Consider the following 18,995-nt stretch of genomic DNA (forward strand, 5'->3'; position numbering starts at 1 on the left):
GACCATCTCCTGTTGTACGACGACATTGTGTCTCTGGACTGGGACTCAGACGTGGAAGAACATAATAATGATATCCTGTAATGCCATCGCTTTTCTTTTTCTCGGATTGTGTTGGCGTTCCCTCCTGTGCCGGCCTACAGCAGTCACGGGACGGCTTTTACAGCCCTGATAAAAATGTAGAATTAGTCACAAAGTACACAGGGCAAGAACACCGGATAGATATGAGCGAGACGGTAAACAGTTACTTAGGATTTTTCTAAAAGTAAATAGGGAAATGGCTTCATATATTTTAGCTACGCTATCTTGTAATAATAGTCATCATCTTTGTCTTCATTATCATAATAAAAGAAAAACATTAAAAAGAAAAAGAAAAGCATAATGAGTGAGGAACAAGGAAAGATCTTGTGGATAATAAATGTGTTTGCACACGTGCGTGTGTGTGTGTGTGTGTGTGTGTGTGTGTGTGTTTGTCTGCGTGTGCTTGCGTGTGCGTGTGTTTGCTTTCATCGTGCCATTGTACACTGTAGCTGTCATTGTACTTCCACACCACCAGAGATAGACATGGACTGTCTGCACTTTGTTTATTCATACTGTAGGTGTAACACAAATAATGCAGGGACACTTGCCAAATATTAAACTAGTCATCATTAGAAATGTGAAATTAACAAATATTGAGCAACTGCGTGGAGCACTTCTCACCTAAAATGTTAGCAGAACGTTTTTGGTTGTATCAAATAGGTGAACTATGGGTCGCTTTCAGATAAGCTGTCATTCTTCAGCAGTCCACTTCCTCAAAACGATGTAAGTAACTAAGCAACGTTCATACTGTAAGTCACGTCATAAGTCAAGTCACGCCACGTCATCTTTATTTATATAGCACATTTAAAAAACAACAGCAGCTGACCCAAAGTGCTGTTCAATCAAGGATGAGCAGCAACCACGTGATAGTTATATAAAATCAAGAAACTCACAGTAAACAGATGAAAACTAACTAAAAAATAAAGAAAGAAAGAAAGCATTTAAAGACAAATACTGCAGCAAGATAACATTTAAATGCATGTATTGGAAAGACAAAATTTACATAAACCATGGGGCATCCTCAAGCAGAACTAAAAGCAAGGGAGGCTCTTTAGATTTGTCTAGAAATGTCTATAGTATGCTGGCTGCAGCTAATGTGTAGGGAATCTACGGTCCATTATAGACGATGGCGACTTTGTGACACATGCTGACACAGTCAATCTGAGAACAAGGTAAGAGGCCTGTGCTGTTTGTTTTGATAAAACCTATACACAAATTACATGCTTAGCTCTCCACTTCCAAAGGACTTTTACCCTATGATGAACAGCATGGAGGAAAAGGGAGAAGCAGACCTTTCCTGGCCTATGTCACCTCCTGTGCAGAGAGAGCTAAGGCAGGAAGGACCTTGGGAGGGGAAAGAGGAAGGCTGCTTTGTACTGTAGCACGAGAGGTTCTTGGGAGGGGAGTTAACAATATGTTGGGAGGATGAACCTTGGATGACCTATCAAGCAGCGACTGGGAAAAGTGCACTTCCTTGTTCCCCGGTATTTTATCCCTGTCTGTCTGTCACGGTCACTCTCTGTCTGACATGTACTGTAGTCTCTCAAGCCAGACCACTACTCCACACAATCTCTGAATGCCACATAGTTTCTGGAACTACGCCTCCTGAAAGCTGTGAACTTACTGCTAAGCTGCAAGCCATGTCATTTAATTAAGACAAATTATGATTTACTGTAGGACAAATGTACAGTACGTGACTGGAGAGACGAAATGGAAGTGGGGAGGGGCAACCGCTTTACTCCCATTTCAGCGCTTCCGTTGTACATACGGTTACATTTTCAATCATTGGAAAATTGTGTGAGCCGACAGTGGAGAGACTATGTGTCATGTAGCCATCTGGATAAGAACCCAGGGCTCATACACGCTTTGCTGTGCCTCTTACCCAAGGGGCTGGCATCCAACTTGTAACTTGAGTGACAGTTCATATGAATGGCCACTAGTTTCTCTGTTTCCCCACTGCTGATGTCAGAAACAATAACTCTCTATTCTAGTGGATGGTTTTTTGCCGAACTTTACACTTGATTATATTACCTTAATAAACATTGTCATTAATACTTTATGCTTCTATTTACTAGTTTAAAGTCTTCTTTCAATCACCATGATATGCTTTTGTTAAATTATGGTCCCATTTATTTTAAAATTGATGATAAAGTAGGGCATGCTGTAGGAGGGGCGTGGCTAGCTTGATCGACAAGCTCCCAACCAACAGCATTTATTTCCGTGGTGCATTTCAGGACGGGATGTTGAAATCGCTGCGAAACAGGCTTCGTTTACAGTCTGTAGAGTCCGCGGGCGTACCGCTGTCCGTTCATCTCTACATCGGTCTATGCTCTTACCTCACGTCGGTGAGCTCGTAGTACATGTTCCTCATGTCGTCTTTGACGTAGACGGCCACGCTGGGCGACTCCAGCATCTTCATGGTGAGCTGCTGCGGGAAGGCACCGACGAACAGCGCTCTGACCGTGTCGCCGCTGGTGATCTCGTTGGGCATGCGGATCTGCTTGGTCTCGTCACCGTACTGCAGGTACAGAACACCTATACGCACAGAGAGGAGGAGAGAGGGGGGATAAGACAACCCATCAAGACATGAGGCCCATTCTACAGATGTCTTCTAAGTCAGTGGTTCTCAACCTTTTCAGGCTGCGACCCCCAAAGTAATCATATTTGAACTGGGGACCCACCACCACCCTGACAAGCACTTGGAGTTGAGGCATTACATTTTGTCTACCACGGTTCCATTGTGACAATAGCAGATCTACATGCTCATGTAGATCGGCTATTTTCACAATTTCTGCCTCTAATATTTGACAGTTTGTTTAATTGTCATTTTAGAGGTATTAAAACGTCCTTAAATTGTCACTTTAGAAATGTGCAGATACCCTCTATAAACTTAAACTTTATGTTGTTTTTTTATTGTTGAGTGAGAAAACATTGGACCCCCCAAAATCATTTGTGGACCCCCCCCTTGGGGTCCTGACCCACAGGTTGAGAACCACTGTTCTAAGTCAGTAGTTCAGTGATATTCAACTGGCGGCCTGCGGGCCAAATGCGGCCCCAGTGGAGCTTTCTTGTGGCACCTGGAGAATATTCCCTATTCCAATGTAAAAATAAATGTAACAAATTAGTATTGGATGGTTGGTTGTACAAAGGTAAAAATACATCAAGCCAGGACCAAGTGTGGAGAAGAGGGGTCACAGGTGCAGCGCACAACTTGGTTGGTGAGTTGGTGAGACGAAGGAGAACTCCAGGCAGGAATAACCCCACAGTACTGGAGAACTCTATGCACCTGTGTCACCTCAAGACCTCAGGAGGGACCCACCCAATACCTCCCCAGAGAAGCCTCTTGTTGGGAAAAAATCAAACCTCGGTTCGAAGTGGAGCGGTGAATCTGAGCAGCTATACTGTGTGTGTGTGTGTGTGTGTGTGTGTGTGTGTGTGTGTGTGTGTGTGTGTGTGTGTGTGTGTGAGAGTTTAGCCTTGGTCAGGAGGAGGAGATGGGCAGTGATTTGGCCACCACTGCCGAACCGGCCATCAGGAGGGTGTTGTGGTTTGCGGTTCGAAACACCTTATGATCGATGGTTACCACCTGAAGACATCAAATTTTCCTGGCCAAGGCTACATTCACCAAACGTGAATGGAGGAGAAGCATCGTTAGATGTAATTATAATCATTACAGCAATTATTTGTTTCACTATGGAGCTAGGCAACATACAAGAGCTCAACAGATGAGTTCTGAGTGCAGTTCATCCATCCATTTGAAACCATTTCCGGGTCTTGAGTGGATGCTGTCCATTTGCCCCAAAAAAATAATTCACCTGGATTGTGACTCTTCCCTCTCCTCCATCATCATTAACTTCAAACACATCTTGTTCCCTATTGACCTTGTTTTTTCTTATTATCATTATGATTATTATTCTCTTTTCTTTTCTTTTGATAAGGGTACAAGACACCAGGGTTGTGGCTCTTTCGGAGCGGGAACTTTGGGGGGGTGGGGGGGGTAAAATACATCATCTTTTGTAAGTTTTTGTGAATTCATATATACAAGTTGTAAAAATAATAAAAAAAACCTTGAACAAAAAAAAAAAAACACATCTTCTTTTCAGTCGGGTACTCAAAATAAAAGCAAAGGCCTTCTATTCATATGAACATGTAAACACTTCACCTTGCCAGCCTGCCTCAAATACTCTTCCCGCAAAGATGCTTCCATGCCAATTACCCAGGTAGAACATACTGAAATACTGTATCTACTTCCTCTTTTCTTAAAATCTAAATCTAAGTCTGTGCTCTATAAAGGACTGGCACAGAAAACATCAAAATGCATGAATGCAGTATGAAGCAAGGCCTAATATGCGAACAATAAACGGTGAAATGCTTAACCATGAACATTTTTGTTCATTTCTTTTGTCACAGTCTTGTGGCCCCCGACAACTAATCTAGTTGAATACCCCTGCAGTAGTTTGTACTCTTTCAAAAATATCGGATGTGCAAGCTCGCGGCACGGCACGAAGTGACTCGCTGTGAGCTTGTACATCTGCTATTGTTGAATAGCCAATGCAAAAATCTAAAATGACACAGATGCTTACTCTGTTTTAATGGGATGAAACAATGGTTCTCAAACATTTTCGTGTCAAGGACCCCGGATTATTGCGACTGTCAGGTCGCAGTTACTATCAAAACCTCCACCAGCTGTCAGTCAGTCTGTCTCTCTGTCACGTCACGTCACACTTTTGCCCTACTCATATCTCTGCCACCGTTGCCCCTAGCCAGGCCAAACTTTGCACACACACTCCTTGCCTGCCAAAACACAACCTCCAGGGACCCCCAGGGACCCCCTGGTGACGTGCCAAAACGTGCAAAAATGACCAAATTACCACCCCAATGGTGCTGCTCACAGGGAATTCCCGGGGACCACCCACTCTTGGTGCTCCAGAACAGATGCAAAAGTGGTTGCGCCCCTTAGTGGCGGACCCCCGCCACTGCAACGCATATAAAATGCCGTAACTCGGGCTAGGAGCGGCCGGGACAGCCGGGGCCGGTACCCACGCGTCCGTCTGGCCGCAGCGGACACTGCCCTGCGTAGAGCGCCACCTACCAGTGGACACCCGCCACTGCAGCCCGCTAAAAAGTCCGTAACTCCGTTGCCCATGCCAAACTTTGCACACACACTCCTTGCCGGCTCAAAGTGAATTCCCTTGGACCACCCACTCCTGGTGCTCCACAACGCATGCAAAAGTGCTTGCTAGTGGAGGACCCCCGCCACTGCAGCGCACATAAAATGCCCTAAAATCACACAAAGTGGTACACAGTATGCCTCCGGCCATGTCATCAACATGGATCTGTTCCAATGGCACTTACAGGCTTCTTTGTGTATACATGTGACCTGACGGTCGCTTATCTCCCGATTAGGGATTCTTACTGGTAATAATAAGTTATAAGTGAAGCACTTTTCAAAAACAAGTTTACAAAGTGCTTCACAGATGGAAAGAAACACAAGCAAATGTGGAAAACAGAAAAATACAGTATGTAAGCAGTTCAATAGGAGAAAAATATTCTAAATTGTTCATATTTGAATTTTTCAAGATGGGGTGTCGTGATATTTCCCCCCCTAGGGCCCTACAACATAATCATCAGGTATTATGTTAAAATTATGTTTTTGTGTGGCCACACCCACCTGTTCATTAAGTATGCCTGGTTGTCTAGTGGGTGGTAACCCAGCTGAAGTTAGCCACACTCACAGTGTTGTTGTGTGGTAAAAGGGGAGGGGATGATATTATGTCATTATATCAGTGTATTTTAGTTGGGACTTTTGACTTGAAAGTACAAACTATGGCACCACCTCTTTCAAGATTCTGATGCTATATTAACTTATTTTTGCAGGGGATCCCCCTCAAGGACCCTTGGGGGTCCCCAGTCTCCCCACACTCACCCCACTTTGAGAACCACTGCCATAAACCGAAATAACGAGATTAAGCCTTGCTTGTCTCTAAAGCGTGCTTCAGAACGGCATGGGTTTGAAAGAAAAGATGGTGTTGCGTTCAGAGAGAGAGAGAGAGAGAGAGAGAGAGGAAGACAGTGAGCTGGGAGTGGATGGAAGGAGGGTAGAGGTATAGGCAGGGGCGTCACAAGGGGTAGGAAGGTGGGACTGAGTTACCAGGGCCCAAGGTGGAGGGGCCCTAGTAACTTTAGCTATTGAAAAATAGCAGATATACAAGCTCACAGCTAGATCTGCTATTTTTGAAAAGTCGTAAAAATGTGCGCAAATCTTTGAATATGTATTTTTTAAGCAAACATTTGTAACTCAAATTTTGCTTCCGGGGAGGGGTCCCTGGAACTAAATATTTTGAGATGGGGGTCTAGCTGTGGCCAAATACATATCATCTTGGGGGTCCTTCACATACGTTTGAGCACCACTGACAGAAACATACGTTTCTTGCACACGTTTTCACGATTTTTCAAAAATAGCAGATCTACAAGCTTGCAGCGCGGCACTCGGTGCCGCGCTGTGAGCTTGTATATCTGCTATTTTTCAATAGTTAACATTCATGGGGGGCCCGCAGTGAATCCTTGTACCCAGGGCCCAGAATTTGGTGTGACGCCCCTGGGTACAGGGCAGGGCGGCGTGGCCCTGGGTGGAGTTGTACATCAAAGAAACCAAAGTCAGAACTCTCGAACTCTGGGTGGGGCTTCTGCACTGCGCTTCAGCAAAACAGATGTCTCTCCCTCAAAATACATGTGGGCACGCCCCGCACACTGCTACTACTGTATATACACACCCCGGCCTGGGCTATGTGGCAAACATACAGTACAGTACACGTTGGTGTGTTTTTATCTTGACAGATTTGTCTAGGTTAAGCTGCATGGTGTTACTACGGTATATAACATACAAAAGTGCAATGTTGTTTTAAATTTAAAAAAAAAATGCCATTTAAAGATTTGAACGTTTGCTTACTTATCTGATTGAATTGTATGACAACTAACTGCTCAAATTGATTTTGAGACAGATTTGCCAATACGTAATTTCAATGTCTCTCTCTTCTACAGTACGTCTACTTGTAACTGCCTTAAAGAAAAGGGGGTTTGGTTTTACTTGGTGTAACCCCATAAAAGGACTGAGCCAGTAAAAGCAACCAGATGTTGGTGAAATATTATACAAGATCCTACATGTTCCGCAACACACGCATAGACAGAGAGAGAGAGAGAGAGGGGGGAGAGAGAGAGAGAGAGAGAGAGAGAGAGAGAGACAAAGAGAGACAGAGACAGAGAGAGACAGAGACAGAGAGAGAGCAAATCCAGGAAATAAAATTTGCTGAGTCCATCCATAGCACCCTCTGGTCTGTCTGGGTTTCCTTGTAATAACTTTTCAAAGTGTCCATTTGCAGACTAACTTTGTCTTTCCCCAGTGAGCTGTTATGCTAACAGTTAGCCAGTTCTTTCCTCCAGATGTTAGCACATAATGTAAAAGCCGTGGCTGTATTTGATGACTAAGCTTTGCCCATCACACATGCATAATGGCAATTCAGATTCCTTCAAATCATCCCAGCACCAGCACCACTGACTGGGCTGGCGCCAAACAATGTTGGCTGACTAACCTCTATTATGGATTCAGGTCGTGCTGATTGTCTGACTTCCCTCTGAATTAGAACCAAATGGTCCAGTGTTTCCGACCAAATGGACACCACACTGCACTGCAGAGACACTTTGGGCTTTACGACAGAGCCACAAAGTCTCCCAACGGGCCACACAAGTACAACAAGGCACAATGACGGCAAACCTCTCCTTTTGTTTCCACGCATTGTTAACCGTTGAATCAAAGTCATGAAGTAATACTGTATTACAACCACACAATGCGTGCTTTGAAATGTAATAGCATGCAATGTGGCCATGTCGTAGCGTATAAAACCAATACTCACATGAAGGGATTAAGCATTCCCTGCTTTCCTCTTGAGCCCTATAACACGTCCTGAGAAAAGACCACACTGCTTCCACGGCAAGAGCGCAGGATACTAGCGCACTCCAGATGTCCGTGGGGACAAAACTAAAGTTTCAAAGTGTGTGTGTGTGTGTGTGTGTGTGTGTGTGTGTGTGTGTGTGTGTGTGTGTGTTTGTTTTTGCTACTTCGTGGGGACAGGCATCTGACAACACAGTCACCTACAGGGGACCCAAAACGGTGTGGGGACCCAAAATCGTGTCCCCACACCGTTTATCGTTTAAATCGAGAGTAAGCATTGCTGACATGCCTGTTGAGCTCCACACGGTTTTTTAGAAAAGTCCCCACAAAGATAGAAAAACATGAAAAGAGTGTTTAAGGAGTGTTTACTGAATCTCCCTCTACCTCCCCCCATTGACCAAACCAATGCAACTGCAGATCAGTGTGTTAGCGCTGCTTTCACACTCCTATAGCCAATCATATGGCGTGCTGCCTATCACGTGCCACTTTAGCCAATCTACGCGCAGCATTCAGCAGTGCATTTCCACAACAAGGAAGTAGTCTCATGGAGGAAGGCAGGAGAAGAGTCTACACAGCATAAGGTAATCTTTCAAACGATTTGGTATATTTGTTTGTAACACAGTGATGTTAATCTATATATAATATAAAGTCGGAAAGAATGTCCTGTCTATCTGCAACACTGCAAGACAGAGAGCATAGCTGATGGATGCGACATCATGCGATCATTGAGGCACAGAGCAGTAGGCTACAGAGGCACACATGGGTATGGTACCATACCTTGATTACAGGGGGAAATGTACTTCTTAAAATAAATCCATCGTGCATGTAGCTAATAGTTTGGCAACATGACTGGTGTGTTGCATGCGTGCCTTCACGTAAAAGACCAGACAACAGTCATGTTGCCATACCTTAGCTTTTGCTGAACTGACGCCACTGCACTGGCGAGTGCAGTGCAGCGCAGCGCACTCGCTCATTGACACCAGCTGAATCTGATTTCATTGATTAGCTGAGACGGGGATGGGCAGTAAGCAGCTGGATGTGTGGAGAACTCACACTAAAACTGGGCTGTGGTGTGTTTTGCAATGTTGTGTGTGTGTGTTTGTTTTTGCTACTTCGTGGGGTGACTTGTCCTGCCAGCTTTGTAATTAGCATGAATTTGGGGTTGAATAAATGGAGTCTGGTGTCAAGGCTAGGATGATTGATAGTGTTTGATAGTTAGGCCAGGGGTCTTCAACAGGGGGTCCGCGATCCCTAGGGGGTCCGCGGAGGTACTGCAGGGGGTCCGTGAAAAAAAAAAAAAAAAAAAAAAAGATTAAAAATGTATTTTAATTTTTTACATTTATGTTAAAAAATAAATCAAGATTCTATCCATTTTGAATAGCTTTAATACATGATTACTATGCAATTGACAGATTGCTGATATAATTGACATTGGTTTTCAGTTAACCCATTTAGGCCTGAACACAATATGACGCAATATTTTATGCTTTAAATATAATAGCAGAAGAAAAATAGCAGATATACAAGCTCACAGCGTGGCACCGAGTGCAGCGCTGTGAGCTTGTAGATCTGCTATTTTTGATTTTTCGTGAAAATGTGTGCAAATCTTTGAATATATTTATTTTCAAAGCGAACATTTGTAACTCAAATATTGCTTCTGGGTGGTCCCTGGAACTAGATATTTTGAGATGGGGGTCCGTGGTCAAATAAATATCATTTTGGGGGTATTATGAGAACCACTGACATAGTAGTCTCTCAAGAACAGACTAACTGAGCTCCAGTGAAGTGAAAAGGACCTTTTCTTTGACAATGACTGGCCAGATTGCTGACATAGAAACATAGGTTTTTCAAAAAACCTTAGAAGGTTTCAAAAGACACTTATAGAATCGGGTCAAAATTCTAATTTTCACGATTTTTCAAAAATAGCAGATCTACAAGCTCGCAGCGCGGCACTCAGTGCCACGCTGTGAGCTTGTAGATCTGCTATTTTTGGAAAAGTCGTGAAAATGTGTGCAAATCTTTGAATGTACTCCATAAAAAAGCCTGAGATGCATTGTTGTCACATAATTTGACACTTAGTTTCATATGCAGACATATTAGCACAGATCTTTATAATCCTAATAAGGAGGACATACACAAGATATTTCTTTATGCTCTTTTAATACCAGGTTGTTGAAAAAGATAAGGATTAATAAAACAAGATAGGCCTTTCTGAAACGGTCTAGTGCAGTGGTTCTCTTGACCTTGTACCAGTGAACAGTATTGTCATGAAACTTCCTTTTCCTTCCAATAGATTCTTCAATTAATCAATAAATAAACCACTAGGGGGGGCCCAAGTAGCACCAGTGGTACATGACATGTGCCAAAGGTTATTATAGATTAGTGTTTCTCAAGCTGTCAAATTTGAAGGTCCTTGACTCCTTAACTCTGACAGTGTATTGTACACATGGAACCAAGCAGACAGACAGACAGACAGACAGACAGACAGACAGAGAGAATGCCTACTGGTAAATCAAACCTGGTATCTTCACGCTGTGTTGGGCTCTGTTAAGGCAGTGTTTCACAAACTTTAGAATTCCAATGTCTCCCCTACTCTGAGTACATTTAACCTCTCATCATGAGACTTAGGGTTCATTTGGTTCCATTTGTACAATGTGTTATGTGGTTGTAGATCTATTATTTTTGCTAGCCTATTTGATCTAAACATAATTGATCTTTTCTCTTTTATATAGTTCTTGTGAGCTTGCTTCATCTCTCTCAGAGCGAAGGGGTCCCTGGCCTGAAAACTTTGAAGACCCCTGTTTAACCCATTCAGGCCTAGAGTTATTGAATGCTTTAACCAGTGAAAAATAGCAGATATACAAGCTCACAGCGCGGCACTCGGTGCCGCGCTGCAAGCTTGTAGATCTGCTATTTTTGGAAAAGTCGTGAAAATGTGTGCTAATCTTTGAATATATGTATTTTCAAAGCAAACGTTTGTAACTCAAAATTTGCCTCTGGGTGGTCCCTGGAACTACATATTTTGAGACGGGGGTCCGTGGCCAAATAAATATCAGTTTGGGGGTCCTTGACATGAAAAGGTTAGAGAACCACTGACATGGTAGTCTCTCAAGAACCGACTAAAGCCTGTATCAGAGTGTACGGTGGAGAGCTATCCACCGCAAATTTGAGGTGGAAAGCTTTCCACCTCAAGTCAGAAAATAAGTGCAGGCCATCATAGTACGCCACGGTGGAGTCCTATTCACCGTGACTGACTAGTCTAGATTGACCAATCAGTGAACGGGGTGTAGAGCCTGTCTGTCTGATAGTAAAAACAGAGAGATGTGTTGGGACTCACGGTGTAAAGCTCTCCACCGTGAGGAATGATGTAACGTTGTAGTTTCATGACTCAAAAAGACTTGAAAAGACTACACCGCGGTGTAAAGCCTTCCACCGCGGACCCGACTATGATACGGGCTTAACTGAGCTCCAGGTGAAGTGAAAAGGACCTTTTCTTTGACGATGGCTGACATAGAAACACAGGTTTTTCAAAAAACCTTAGAAGGTTTCAAAAGACACTTATAGAATCGGGTCAAAATTCTAATTTTCACGATTTTTCAAAAATAGCAGATCTACAAGCTCGCAGCGCGGCACTCGGTGCCGCGTTGTGAGCTTGTAGATCGGCTGTTTTCACTACTTGGGTCTGTAACTCAAAGCATACAAATGTAATCAAATGGACCCTTATGGGTATGTAACTGTGTACAAATGTAACCAAATGGACCCTTAAAGCTATCGTATGAAACTGAGTGTAGAGATGGACCCTTATTTACCTCTGAGAGGGTAGAAATGGAACCAAATGGACCCTTATGAGTTCCATTTTGTACACTGAGTTAAATAAATGTTGATTTTACAATACATGTTGGGGTCTGGTATAGAAATTCCATTAAATGGGGGTCCGTAGCCTAGTGCAATTTAAACTGGGGGTCCTTGAAATCAAAATGGCTGAGAAGCACTGCTAGAGCCATGAAAATCATGGCATCTTTTCAAATGGGGGTCCGTGGGCTAATTTGGGGGTCTTGACATGAAAGCTGCTCTAGCTGTTTAGACTGTTGCAACATCAACCATTGAACAGCCCATACATCCAAACAGAAAAGTCTGATTGTAATAAACAACATTAAACTCACCAACATTTCAGCAATAGGCTATAGAAAGCTTGAATTATCATTGAATTATTCTCTATCTACAGTGTTTGTTTGGTAAAATCCTTTGTAGAGATGTTATGAGTTAATTTCTGTCAAGAAATTCCATGCAGGTGATTTTCTTCTTCTTTTTTTCTGAAGTGTTGGGAGTTTGAAGTGGGAAATCAATGGTCCTGCATACCACATGCACTGCATGTTTCTAATTGCACATAATGCAGGAAGCCACTATTCTGTTTGGATTCATGGGCTGCCAATAGTATGTTGCAACTAGATTCAAGATATTAAAACAATCTAGAGTTGCAATTTGCAGCTAACTAAAGCTGCATGTTAACTGTTGTAGCTGAGTAGAAAGTACAATATTTCCTCCACTGCTGTTTAGTGATGGGATGTAATGAAAATGTCATTAATTCAGCGATGTGTGCTATTGTCATTCTTTTTACTCTAATAGGTCATGCCAGATTCTCCCACCGTAGTAATCTATCTGCCTTGGAATACCTGTTTCTCTGGTCACTGCGAGGACTCTTAGACGGTATGTATAAGCTATGTTAATATTTATATATTATGACATTGTGAGGTTAATACTAAAGCATCAATTAGTATGCAGCATGTTAACTTGGCCATTGTCAAATAATTAAAGCTGTCTCACAAATGTATTGGAGTAGAATGTACAATATTTCCTTCTACCTTCTCCCTCAGACAAAAGGAAGTAGTCTGTGATCAACCACACGTCTCCACAATCAGGAAGATGGCCAGCCCTAACTTTGTTCTAGATCTTTGATCCAACTCTGAATTCCAACTCAAAACCTTTAAGATTTTAATGCATCTTGTTATCTCCCTCTTTCTCCTCATCTGTGTGTACGGACGAGGCACCAGCGGTTGACACCGCAGAAACCCCGGCGTCGGAGCTGATCGAGGCCGACACAGAGCTGGTGGCCAGGCCGAGCGACCATCAGTTGTAACCACGAGCACAACGGCACCGTCTACCAGGTCACCATGGAGAAGCTAGACCTCGGCTGGCCCTGGGGAGGCGGCGGTGGCGGAGATGACAGCAGCCAGGGCTGTGCCGGGTGGTGGACGGGGGCCTGGTGGGCGAGGACTACACCCAGCGGGGCAGGGTGAACTGCACGGACACGCTGGACATCAGCCTCCAGCTGACGGAGGTGGTGGAGGAGGACCACCGTGCTCCTCACCGTGCCCAACCCAGGTGTGATGTCTCGCACACACATGCACGCACGAACACAGTGGTACTCTAAACTTTGAAATTTGAAGGTCTCCCCTTAACTTTGACAGCGTACACATATTTGTACACTGTCAAAGTTACAGACATGTAAGGGTCAATTTAGACTCCCATAAAGAAATTCCAGGGTCTCTCTAGAACCTAGTAACCACTTGAACTCTAATGTTCATATTCAGAGAACTTTAGCCAAAAATAGCAGACCTACAAGCTTGTAGATCGGCTATTTTCGGCAAAGAGGTTTGGTGTAGAGGGGAAAAGGAGCACACTAAATACAGCGTGAAAGGTCAAGTTTATTAAGTATTGACGGTTCAAGTGGTTAAATATCTGATAACACAAATTGACATGAATCCAAAATACACTGATGATTGTGCTGTCAAACGATGAAACTATATGGAATCTGGGTGCTGTCAAACGATGAAACTATATGGAATCTGGGGGTCCCTGCTTCATCTCTCTCTCAGGGGAACTTGGACTGAAAAGGTTGAAGACCCCTACCCTAGAGTCCCTGAAATCCACTTTGAGAAGCACTGCGCTAACCCATGCCACGGACACACACGGATGCATTACGCTGCCCCTGAAACTTATAGTAAAGGTGCTAACCTAGTAAGGCTGGACTCAAAATATCAGATATCGGTATACAGTATAGTGCAGGGGTGCCCAAAAGGTAGATCGGATCACAAAGGCTGTGCAGGTAGACCATATAACATGCCACTAATATAAAGTTTTGGAAATCTCAATGGAAATTTGTTGTGGCACAAGTAAAGCATGCTCGCTGACATACATGTCCTATGTTCCTAATCTTTAACTTGTGTTCTTTTTATGTAGACCACAGTTCGAGCCAGGCACAGACGGTGGCGCTCACACGTCTGCAGTTTGCGAAAATGATCAAGGTAAATCAACATTTCAGGCATCAAGAAAAACACATCTCTCATTGTCATTAGGGGATATTTCTTAATGTTCATTTTTTTATGTGCTCCAATCTAGAGAGAGACTATGTGGACAGGCACACCAGTGGCGTCCGTATGGGTATCCTGGAGATCGTGGCGTTTCAAGGAGGCCCAGACTCTGCTGAAAGCTGGAGGATGAAGTGGTCGTCGCCGGCCATCCAGATGTTCGAAGTGCCTTCGCTGTGTTTGTCCATAATGCTCTCCACAGAATATCCTCCAGGTTGGAAGTACTTCTTTGAGACTGTGCAAAGCTGTTCCTGTATCTGGATCGGGCCCGGCTCCATGGGGGGGCCTCAGGGGGCTTTGCCCCCCGAGTTGCAAGTTAGGCCCCCTCAGTTTATATTCTAAATGACGGTCAATGCGTCCATCAGAAACCCCCTCTCACATTGGAGCCCCCTTTCGCTAACGCGCTGGTGCTGCCTAGTTCCTGTGGCCAGGGGGGACTCCGACTGCCGGTAAATCTCAGTCCAAATGATGGTCAATGCAATTGACCGTCCATCGGAAGCCCCCCTCAATGGAACCCCCCTCTATCACACTGTGTGACGCTGCACAGCGTTCGGTGCACCCAGGCGCGCGGTTTATTTGTACAGTATATGTACTATAAATGGATGGACTGTCAAAACAAGTTGTTATTAGTTAGAATACATCACAGACCCTTTCAAACGAGAGGGCACTTGTGAGTAAAGTTGGCAAGTTGTTCAACCACTAATTGACAACAATGCACGCTCATTTTAAGATGACAACAACAAACATGGACGCAACACTGGTCTGTCGCATCCAGTCAGATGAAACACGGTGGACAGCTGGACACGTTAAACGTTACCTTGAATGGAATATATATATGAGGAGCAATTATGTCAACTTCCCCAAAAGGCTCTCCTGTCCTATTAAACCAGACGCTGGGACAGCATCCACTGCTTGTATCCACAATATAACTTGTGAGTACCTATCCTAATGTATTACCTTAACATGTCACGCCAATGCGCAAATGGTAATGTGGGTACAGTAATTAATATACAGTATTTGTGCAAGTTGGTCCTAACATTTGAGTATAGCCTATATGCATTATGTTCAGACAGTTCAATCCAAAACATAATGCTTATGGTTGTGTAAGGCTGCTTTTATACGGACCTGGTTGTCATTAATGCATACAGATATCTATGAAAGGTCTTTTTATTAGATGTCTGGTAGATTGTAATCGTGCCAGGTCACGCTGACCAGCAGTTTAAAATACTAGCACGATCTCTGGTAGACCTACCGGTACAGTATATCTTTAGAAAAAAAAAAAAAGATAGATATATATATGTTTTTTATTATAAGCGACTTTGGTCTTGTTTTCCTGTCTTGTTGCCAGGTTTGCTTATTATAAGAGACTTTGATTTTGTTTTCCTGTGTAGTTGCTTATTTGGCATTGCTTTCAAGATTAATTCTGAAACTAGCTGATGTAATAGAGCTAAAGGGTCTTTTGGGCTTGTTTTCATAGACCTGTTCAGTGTTCACTTGTTTCCCTCACAGAAAATAAATGTTGCAACTCTCTCAGTGAGAGAAAGTGAACACATTGCATATTATATAGCTGATTGATTGATTGAATACATTACTCACAGTTGGCAGATTGTACACTTAAATGCTATTTAATGGCACTCCGTTTTATTATTTATATCAGCTATTGTGTTGTTAACCAAATTAACTATAATGTTCAGTAAACAGTGAAACACCAGGCATGGATTACAGACAGTTTGGTATAGTTTAGTGGGTACACAGCAGAGGAGTTGTTCATATGAATGACTGGCATGATGCTGATGGTAGCTGGCATGAGCCCGACTCATGCGCACCGGGCGGGCGGGGGGGCGGGGGGGGGGGGGGGGTTAACTTGCCCCCTCACAATTTTCAAAAGCCCCCTTAGTCATTTCATCCTTCAGCCGGCCCTGATCTGGATGCTGGAAAATCTTCAGCACGCGTTCAGACACTGAGAACCAAATTTTCTCAGTATTGGAGGAGACAATGTTTTGGACCTGATGTTTTGAAAATGAATCTCAGACATCGACATTGAACTGAATGACTGAATGTCTCAGGTCTAGGTTTGTTTGGCGTTGATTTACCTGAGCGGTCATAACATTTGGATCATCTTCCCAAAGCAAAAAACTGCAGTCCTTAGAGTATCATCACTCGTCTGTGCCGGTCTACATACAGTTGGAATTTGATTACTTAAAATAAAAGCTCAATATTTTTGTAAATTTTGAAAAATAAATGGTGGTACCTGTAAACCAAAAATATGAAGAACTGGACATGGTTTTAGTGGACAGATACAATGATACTTATACACTTAAAGTTCTAGACATCCTGTTTAGGTTTAAACTAAATGTCTTCCCAGAAAATAGAAAGTCTACAAGCTCACAACATGTCACAGGCTGCGCGTAGTGAGATTGTAGCTGCTATTTTTGGATTTTCTCTTGTTTTATTTATTTTTTGTAATGGATGTGCTGTTTGGAGTCTCAGATACTGAGAGCTTTATAGGTTGCATATTGCCTTACCCCCAATGCCTAAACTTCAAAGGCATTTGATTTATTTGACCATTTCAAAACACATTTTAAAGTGATGTTCATTTTAAAATGTCTGTTTCTGCATAAGGGGCAAGGCCATGGAACCAAACCATGAAATCAAAGGTGTACTTATTATTTGTTTGACGCATTCATGCTGTTTTGAGGTTAATTACAGTGCAATTTATTGCTGCCTTTGTTGATTATATTTTTGTACAAGTAAGTTTGTAATGGCTTAATTTTAATTTGGGATCCTCAAATGAAAATGTTTGAGAACCACAGAGACTTGAGAAACACCTGCACTGAATTTATGGTTTACCTAGTTTAATTATTGTGAAGATATTGAACATTGTTACTGGCACATGCAGAAAATGCAAAAAATATAAATGTTTATAATTTTATATAAATAAATGTAAATTTATATAAATTGTCTCAATTATTTCTTAATGTAAAATAAATAGTTTTAATGGCTAAATAACCAGTCCTAGTTGAATGAACATATTACACAAGTGACGATAAATAATTTGTTTCAATTGGCTGAATATAAGTCAACAGAGTATGTCGTTCACTCAATGTAAAAAAATTAAATTGCAATTGGCTGAACTTTAAGCCAGCAAAGAGTTTTTCGTTCTGTCAACGAATAAGTCAACGAAGAGTGTTTCATTCTGTCAATGTTTTGAACTTCAAAATTGAGTCAACTCGAAAACCGACTCGCAACAGGTTGCCGAAAGATAATCAATTGGACCAATTTAAAATTTTTATCAGTGTACAATGCTTGCAGTCCATAGGGTGGTTGTAATCCATTCTCTAGCCTTCTATCGCAACAGTACACAAGTCTTTTGTGCTGTCTTCCCACATTTTTTGTATTTCTTCCTGTAGGCATGTTCCTAGTGTAGCTGAGTGTCTCAACCTCAACCTGATGGCAGAAATATCTACCTTGAATCATTACTAAGTATAACTCATTAACTTGTCTGTGGGTACTGTACCATAATGAATCATGAATGAATGATTGTTTGATACAAGCAAACTGACAACTTCACTCTCTGTCTGGTCTGTGCTTTACTGAGCAAGTTTTCTACTGGTAGTTCATTCTGAAATGGACAAACCTTTTTGTCCAGTCCAGTCCAGTGTTGCTCGACGAGTCAGTAAGTTGCCATTTTAATACAGCGGCACATGACTAAGTTAGTGATTTGATCTGACCTTCATCATGCTTTGTGGCGGTCCCAAGACCAACACAGTCTATCTCTGCAGTCTGTCAGGGTGAATAACTGATCTGGATACTCTGGTACTTGTTTATGGGGGTTGAACCAATAGTGACCATGATCAATTATTAGACTCAAGCTTCCTCATACTCAGACAGAGCTGGGCAAGACAGCTTTCTCTGTCAGTGGCCCAACTTCGTGACATGATCTCCAAACTCTAAAACGCAGCTCCCTGGCCTCCCTGGTGTCCTCAGGAAGACATTAATCTGAAAGTGTGTTATGGTGTCCCCAGGAAGACATATCTGAAAGTGTGTTATGGTGTCCCCAGGAAGACATCTGAAAGTGTGTTATGGTGTCCCCAGGAAGACATCTGAAAGTGTGTTATGGTGTCCCCAGGAAGACATATCTGAAAGTGTGTTATGGTGTCCCCACGAAGATGGTTGTATCTGACGTCCCCACGTGGGACGACCCAGTCAGATCTGGGAGAAAAAGTATTGAATTTTGATAATTTAAAGTCAGAATCTTGTTCCTGATTTTTTTCTGGTCATGCCTGATTTTTTTCAGAGCTGTAGCATGTCTAGAAAGGGGGGTCCCCAGGAGGGACGCTGTTGTCTGATTGTCCCACGATGTAGCAAAAACAAGTATGCGTGTGTGTGTGTGTGTGTGTGTGGGAGGGACACTAGGGTAAAGTGGTGCCCCATGTTTCTCCTCCCCTTTGAACACACTACTCCCCCCCACTGCCCTAACGCTTTCTCCAGATTTGTGTCTTTATGTGTGCGGGCACGCACACACACACACACACACACACACACACACACACACACACACACACACACACACACACACACACACACACACACACACACAC

General features: G+C 43.0%; 1 protein-coding gene and 1 long non-coding RNA gene across 7 annotated transcripts in view; one reads left to right on the plus strand and one right to left on the minus strand.

Annotated features, from left to right (window-relative positions):
- The window catches only part of kiaa1217 (KIAA1217 ortholog), a 182,318-nt gene that overhangs the window by 39,597 nt on the left and 123,726 nt on the right, over positions 1-18,995 (minus strand). For all 6 annotated transcript variants that reach the window (XM_080752228.1, XM_080752225.1, XM_080752224.1 and 3 more), the window contains one exon: positions 2,415-2,613. In XM_080752228.1, coding sequence (XP_080608354.1) covers positions 2,415-2,613 — 199 coding nt within the window. The remainder of the gene's footprint in view (positions 1-2,414; positions 2,614-18,995) is intronic.
- Positions 12,762-16,189, plus strand: LOC308307095. The gene is made up of 3 exons (XR_013963208.1): positions 12,762-13,408; positions 14,267-14,331; positions 14,426-16,189. It is a non-coding gene; the product is annotated as an uncharacterized lncRNA (long non-coding RNA).

This window comes from Nannobrachium achirus (genome assembly GCF_963921795.1).
Source record: "Nannobrachium achirus genome assembly, chromosome: 21".
In the NCBI taxonomy this organism is placed as follows: Eukaryota; Metazoa; Chordata; class Actinopteri; order Myctophiformes; family Myctophidae; genus Nannobrachium; species Nannobrachium achirus.